At 31.7% G+C, this 7,082-nt stretch overlaps 1 protein-coding gene across 11 annotated transcripts; it reads left to right on the top strand.

Moving 5' to 3' along the window:
* The first annotated feature begins 883 nt into the window (after positions 1 to 883).
* Positions 884 to 6,655, top strand: LOC114163501 (uncharacterized). Of its 11 annotated transcripts, none has more exons than XM_028048051.2 (8): positions 884 to 956; positions 1,171 to 1,243; positions 2,000 to 2,104; positions 2,610 to 2,793; positions 3,165 to 3,308; positions 3,634 to 3,705; positions 4,070 to 4,146; positions 5,044 to 5,417. In XM_028048051.2, the coding sequence occupies exons 4-8, from the start codon at positions 2,747 to 2,749 to the stop codon at positions 5,193 to 5,195; spliced, it is 492 nt and encodes a 163-aa protein (XP_027903852.1). In that variant the 5' UTR covers positions 884 to 956; positions 1,171 to 1,243; positions 2,000 to 2,104; positions 2,610 to 2,746; the 3' UTR covers positions 5,196 to 5,417. The 11 variants fall into 11 exon arrangements, 10 of the variants coding, with proteins under 10 accessions (XP_027903852.1, XP_027903936.1, XP_085526853.1 ...); XM_028048135.2 differs by lacking the exon at positions 884 to 956 and adding an exon at positions 1,005 to 1,092; XM_028047988.2 differs by lacking the exons at positions 884 to 956; positions 1,171 to 1,243 and adding exons at positions 1,335 to 1,737; positions 1,842 to 1,917.
* Positions 6,656 to 7,082: the final 427 nt, after the last annotated feature.

Raw genomic sequence — 7,082 nt, 5'->3', positions numbered from 1 at the left:
TGTTTGCCAGTCGTTAATTGTCACCGCTGTCTGGTCTTCGCTCTTCACACTATTTTTCTCGCCTCTTGGGTGGTTCTCTCTTTGTCGTCTTTAGTTCCCTTTGTGGCATTCATCACTTTTTTTTTTCTCTACCATAAGTCTTCTGTGTTAGTGGGTGGTAGGTTACATTTTGCTAGTGCTAGTGGAGTCTCATCCTCTTCATTCTTTCTCGTTTTTTGCTAGTGTTGGTCGGGTATTCTTCCCTCGTATCTCATTTTGAGCTTGTGATCGAGGTCGTACCCAATCAAATTAAACAGTTTAAATGCAGTACTTAGGAGTTAACCCAAGGTCATCTCCTAGTGACCAATATTTTCATTCAAAGGTTCTAGATGCAAATACAACACAAAATGGGGGAGGGGGTTGCCAGTTTAAAAAATTCAACAGAGAAATAAAACACAATTTCAGAATTGATAAAACAATAGTGAAAACAACATTGATTTCTTGATTTGAATGAAAATCCACCAATCATAAGTCACAAAGTTAATTAGCTTTGTGAACTCTCTTGAACTCCTAAAATAATCAACTAAGCAAAGATTAAAACTGAGTTCAATATGCAATTAAGCAAAGCACATATTCATTCATCTGTAATGGCATCATTAAACATGATACACTATAAACTAATTATTTCTTATTAGCGATTTATTTTTTACGATTATATTAAACCGTTAGAAAATATTATTTTTTAATTTGTGTCAGAAAATTTTAACCGCAACAATTTTTTTAATATTTGAATGTTTTTTTTACATTTCTCCTTTTTTAAAGTTTTATTCATTGTATAATTTCTAACTCGTTGCCAAAAATGCTTTTTAACACTTTTGGATTTGATAAATGTTAAAAGAAGACACCTTCAATGTGGAAGTGAAAGTGATAGCTACTTGTGAAAGCCACCTTCAACCTCGAAGCAAAAATGATTGGAGGTTCAGTTATGATTCCTTTTTATTCTTCTCAATCTCTCTTTGTATAACCATCCTTATGATCTCTAATTTGTTCCTCTTCATGACCCATGCTTCTTTCAATTTGTGTTTCTGTTGTGCCCCAATTTGAGTTTCAATGGTGTGGTTTTTGTCTCTTTCTCTAAATCTTTAGCAACTTTGTAACATTTTCCTTATGTTGTCAATGCTAATTATGCAGGAAATTAATCTCATAAAGCTTTAGGTTTTCCATCATTTGTTGTCGGCACCACCATTTAAATAACATCTTGAAGGTAGAACTTGTTTTTTCCGTTACTCTTTCTTTATTTTTGGAACCCTAATTCAAATCATCGTAGCCTTCATAGCAATATTCCAATTACTACAAAAAAAATATTATTTAATGAAGGTTAATTTGTGGAGGTTATAAAAATCCTCCACAAATTAGCATTATTTAAAATAATTATGTTGGATTGTCTAAGTACTAAAATTAGTGGAGGTTTTAACAGTTTCTTGAAGAGGTCTATAACCTCCATAAATTATTTTACCTTTTTGATTTCCCTCCATTTTTTCAGCCTTTTCCTCCAATGTTTTACACGCTCACTAAAGCGTTTCCCTCAAATTTCCAAACCCGAGATTCTTATTTTCACTTTCGTTCTGAAAACTCTTTCATCAAATTGGCTTCATCATATCGATGTTCATCTTTGTCATCTTCGTACTTGCTCGTCGACCATTTTTCGTCATGTCCGTCCTCGCTCGTCAGTCGGTGCTCGTCGATCAATGCTCCTTGGTAGATGTTCAATCAGTCTCGCATTTCATTTGCATATCGTAAGTTAAACAAAAATTTTGATTTAGGGTTTTCATCCTTTGATTTAGGGTGCGTTTTTTATTTAGGATTTTCATCCACCGGTAGGTTTCATCATGTGAGTAATCCTCACGAGGCACTCCTCCTCTCTCTCAACCCACTCCGGTCTCTCCCTCACTCTTTGCAATCAATGTTGTTCTGTTTTTCTATTTCATTTTTTCGAATAACAATGATGTAATATCAGCAGGTGATATGGCTTTGCTAGGAAGAAAGTGATGACAAGTGAAGTGGCTTTGAACAGACAGCGTTGAGAGAGGTCAAAGAGGAAATTCACATTACTTTTGGAATCCCGGTGAGTTATATATTATAATTTTGTATACGTGATTTTCAAGAGTTGGAAGTAAATTAATAAACCTTGTTTTCATTATATTTTCCAAAATATTCGTTGTGATGTTTTGATTATATATCAGTGTGCATTCACAAGAACATGTTCCAACCTACTGTTGTTGCATCTAATCCTTTGCAACTTAAGAAATATAGATTGCTTGAGATTTATATAGCATTGGTCCATCCATAAATGAAACTGAGATTTAATCAATTAATTTTCTAAGTAATACTGAATTTTAATGTTTTAAACTGGTTGAAATGTTCTCTCAAAAGTTGTGTATTAGTTGTTTTACCTGTTAGTTAAACAGGGGTCATGTAACAAGTATTCTACATTACGTATTTGCTAGAGTAATAAAAGCCCCAAAAGGTGTGTGATTAAGTGTGTTAATGATTTGGTCACATTCATTCACCCTTTTCCCTTTCAACTCTTTATCATGACTATTGGGGGTGCATATTAATGATTTATGCAGGTTAAGGTGAATGTGCTCATAGCCAACGATGTTTTTCTTCTCAACAAAGAGGTTAATGCACCAATCTACAACCCCGAAGATCTCAAAAACATTAAGAAGATAGTTGAAAGAGATGATGCATTTGAAGAACTTAAAGAATGGCACTCACTTGGGAGGGTTCCTGTTTTTTGCTGCATTGTGTGAGGTGCTGTATCAACTTTTAGACTAATGTTTAGCAATTATAGCATGTTTACATCTTATAAGTGATTTATCCCTTACTGTTTAATGTTCTATGTTGTGAGCACTGCACCGTATATGTTGTGAGCACTGAATCGTATGATATTGATGGCTGAATCGGATGTGATTTTAAGCAAGATTATTCTAAAAGTCAATATGATAACTATCATTCAGAAAATCCCTAACAGATCTTTATATGCATAGCACACAAATTTTTACTATATTAACTTTTATTATAATTTTTAACCCGTCATAGCATTGATTCAGATGAGTTATGCAATTTTTTTTTTATTCACTTGATGTTTCTCTGCCCAAATCTGAATATCTTTCTTTTGACAGGGAACTTTTTAGTAATAATATAACAGGGAAAATACCAATTGAGCTTGGGAGTTTGAGAAACTTGGTGAGCCTGGAGCTTAACTTGAACAAAATTACTGGTCCCATTCCAGAAGAAATAGGCAACCTTAAAAACCTACGTTTCCTGTATGAATTGCTTTCCTTGATCTCATATCTTTAATCTGCAAAGCTTATGTAAATCAGTTTCAATTCTATTTCTTCTTCTTTAGCATTCATAAGTTTTGCTTTCCTACATATTCGTCTATCTTCATTTGAGTTCCAACACATCTTCTTGCTACAGAGAAGAATAACTCTGCACAATTACATGACATAGATGCTTATACAACTTACAATCAAGTTATTGTAGCATTAGCACACACTCACTACACTTGCTACTCAATGATTGCTTTTGTTATCTTGTTTCGTCACTTTTATTATCTAGAAAACTAAATGGTTCTGCTCCCTGAACCAGGCGTCTCAACAATAACAACTTGTCAGGAAAAATTCCTATGCCTTTGACCAATCTCTATAAACTGCAAGTGCTGTGAGTTTTAATCCTCTGTCTACATTGCTATCAGCACTGTGTTATTTTATGTGTAACCTGACACATGTCATTGAATCTACTGATTTATCAAACAACAAATTAACTGGAGATGTCCCAACCAATGGTTCTTTTTCACTTTTTACTGCTATTAGATTGGTACAATTTAAACTTGTTAGTTTCCATAAGCATACTTGATGAACCACACTACTTTTGTTAGCCAACAACCATTTTGGTTCAGTAGAATCCCATCATATTTATGTGAACACATTACTATTACTATTAGTTTACTATATTTATATATACTAATAATATTATCAGGGATGAGATATCAAAATTTCATTCTCCCTTTTATTTGTCATTACAGTTTTATGAATAACCCCCTATTGAAATTTACAAGCCTTCAATCTCCACCAGCTGCCGCATCACTACCAACTCCTTCAGGTTTGTTGGTATCTGTTTTCTGGTTGGTAATGAATTTAATTTTTTAAACAATAACCTGACATAAAAATATAAGGTGAAAAAATATAAATCAAAATGTCCTCTGAATTATTTTGGTGGTATTCAGTTACGTTTCTTTAACATGATTCACACATTCCATTCCATTCCAAGTTAAAATATTTCTTTCACCTTTTTAACAATTGACACGTTCATGGTATTTTCACAAATTCTTATTCTGTAATTTTATGTATCATTTAATTTTTTGAAAATGCATGTGAACCTCATGAGCATATCCTTGAATCTGAATTTACATCTGCAGAACAATATGAATTTAATGAAGTGAGATTTGATTCAAAGGGCTGGGGTGGGTGGAGGATAGGAGATCCAAGGGGGTGCTTGGTAAAACAGTTTTTTTAATTATGTTTTTATTTTCTGTTCTATCATTTCTTGTTCAAAACTTTTAAAAGCAGGAATAATATTTTTGTAAGCAAGAGTAAAAATAGTGGATGAAATAAGAAAAGTTTTTAGTCATACGAAGGCCCTAAGGTGACATACATTCTGTTAACAATTTACCTATATTGTATTGAACAGTGTTGCTATGAATCACATTGGGTAGTTAGTTAAGGAATTAAATAAATTTTCAAAGTTTGTTTATATAAATATTAAAATGTGATCTGTTAGCTTCATTTTACATTGTTTGACTTGATTATTTGTGTTTTGTTACCAATATATAAATTTTTTTTTGTTTTGTTACCATTATTTAAATCTATTTCTGTTTTGTAAATCACTGGCAACACTCCAATGCCCGTAAACTGTGATTTATGCAATGTTAAGCTGTGATCTGCTAGTTTCAGTTCTCATTGTTTCATTTGATAATGTGTTGTTTCTTTACCAATACAGAAATATGTTTGTTTTTGGAAATCCCTGGCAACGCCCCAATGGAGCAAAGCATCAATGATCTAAGAGCAGAGATGGGAGTGGAGTCCTCTCCATCACTTGGGCCCACTGCTAAGCCAACAGAGGAGGAAACTAAGGAAGGGGGTTCAGCTTAAATGACGATTTGATTTCACTTGCTACATTTTTCATGTATTTCACTGTACAAGGATTTTGGTACTTTGCATCTATATATGTCTGCTGAAGTGGTTTGGAAAACAGAGTGCATCTAATCATTTGTACCTGCATTTTTTTAGAAATTTCATAACTATTACTTCTCATAATTTTACTGTTGATTGTTTTGAAAGCATGGTTAATAATCATATTGATTTTAGTGATAAGTATGTTGTGTGCACTGATTAGAGATTATATTGAAATTCACCCAATCCTAACAAAAAGGGTAAAGCTAGACCCTTGAAGAGAATTAGACTTGAGTTTCCACCCTTTTTGTCCTTTCTCATACCCAAGCTTCTGGAGATATGATGAATGCTCTTAAAAGTGAGTGAAAAAGATCAAAATACCCTCCCTATTTCTTTCTTTAATCCTATTTATGTATGGTCTAGATGTCCAGGCTCAATGCTTTTAAATGCTTTATTCTTTTAAAACTTCAATTTCTCTTCTTTATTTCTTAACTAAAATTATAAAGAAAATATTGAGAAATAAATGAAAATCCTAACTAAATTTTACAGAATATCTCCTTGACACTAGTTTTTTAAAATTTGTTTTGTTCAAAGCAAACTAATTTAAAATTCAACATAAGTAGCTTAAAACCCCTTTAAATAAAAAAAAAATGAGATAATCCAAGAGATTATCTATTTTCTAGCTTATTTATTGATGAGAATATATTATCTTTCTCCTCTGTTAAAAGTAACGTCTTTTCTAATGAAAATTTTTCTGTGATTAGAGCTACTTTATGTGATTTTCATCAAGTTAAAGCACATTTTTACTTTGAATGCCGACATCTATTCTATAAATTAAATTCCAGAAAGCTTATGATGTTAATTTCAATAGGTCAAAATAATGAAAAGATTGAGGCATCCAAATGTTGTTCTCTTCATGGGAGCAATAATTCGACCTCCAAATCTTTCAATTGTTACTGAATTTCCAGGTACTTCAAATTCTTGATTTGATTTCCCAATGATTCTTTAGTTATATGGGATTGTTTAATGTGAAATTTGAATTTTTTTCATTTTTATAAATCCAATTGCTTGAAATCCTAGAATTTTTTCCTTTGGAAACTAATTATCTTGGTACTTATTTGTGATGTGATTTTTGATACAAGAATTATATTGTATCGGTGTGAGTTAATCATCGATATCAAATAATCATGATTTTTGTACAGGTCAATGATCTAGTAATAAACTATTTTAGTATATGCATGTTGATTTCATGATTTGAGGTTGACGTCTTTCTTGCAGCTAATATTTATCTTTTATAATTTTAGCAAACCAGTGATGCAAATGAGCCTGAGTCTTCTATGGGTACAAGAGGATCATCTGGTGGTAGCAACATTTAGGATGTTGATGATGTTTTTTAAGATGAAACTATTTTAGTGTATTATGAAGTTTGAGTAAGTATGGATTAAGTTGTAATTGTTTCAATTTAAATTGCTTTTATGTTAATATGTTGATTTTGAGAATCAAAATTCTAATGATATATATTTGAGCACTTTAGTTGAAGTATTTGATTGAAGTTTACAAAAAAATATTGTTGATATAAAAATATAAGTACCTCAAATTATGACATACATTGTCAAGTATAGTAGAAAATTCTAATTACAAATAAAATATTGTTTTTTATGAGATTTGAATAATGCAAGAAAAATACAATAATAAATTCACAAATTAAATAATACAAACGAAACATGTTTTATAATCCTCAAATTGAGGAGGGTATTAACCCCCACAAAAAAATGAAAAACAGGAGTTTTGGAATCAAATAGGTTTATGGAAATAAGGGAGGTTTTAAACCTCCACAAAATAATAGTCATGAATAGGAGAGGTTAT

This window comes from Vigna unguiculata, chromosome 1 (assembly GCF_037176805.1).
Source record: "Vigna unguiculata cultivar grain cowpea cultivar isolate G323 ecotype 2 chromosome 1, ASM3717680v1, whole genome shotgun sequence".
Classification (NCBI taxonomy): Eukaryota; Viridiplantae; Streptophyta; class Magnoliopsida; order Fabales; family Fabaceae; genus Vigna; species Vigna unguiculata.
This window is presented reverse-complemented; position numbering and strand designations above follow the sequence as displayed.

Bases quoted from the DNA above. Each gene is read 5' to 3' on its own strand.
- LOC114163501 (XM_028048051.2), top strand. From the start codon at position 2,747: ATGGCACTCACTTGGGAGGGTTCCTGTTTTTTGCTGCATTGTGTGAG. The intron at 3,309-3,633 runs GTATGAATTGCT...TCCCTGAACCAG, and splicing joins CTTAAAAACCTACGTTTCCT to GCGTCTCAACAATAACAACT. The intron at 4,147-5,043 runs GTTTGTTGGTAT...TTACCAATACAG, and splicing joins ATCACTACCAACTCCTTCAG to AAATATGTTTGTTTTTGGAA.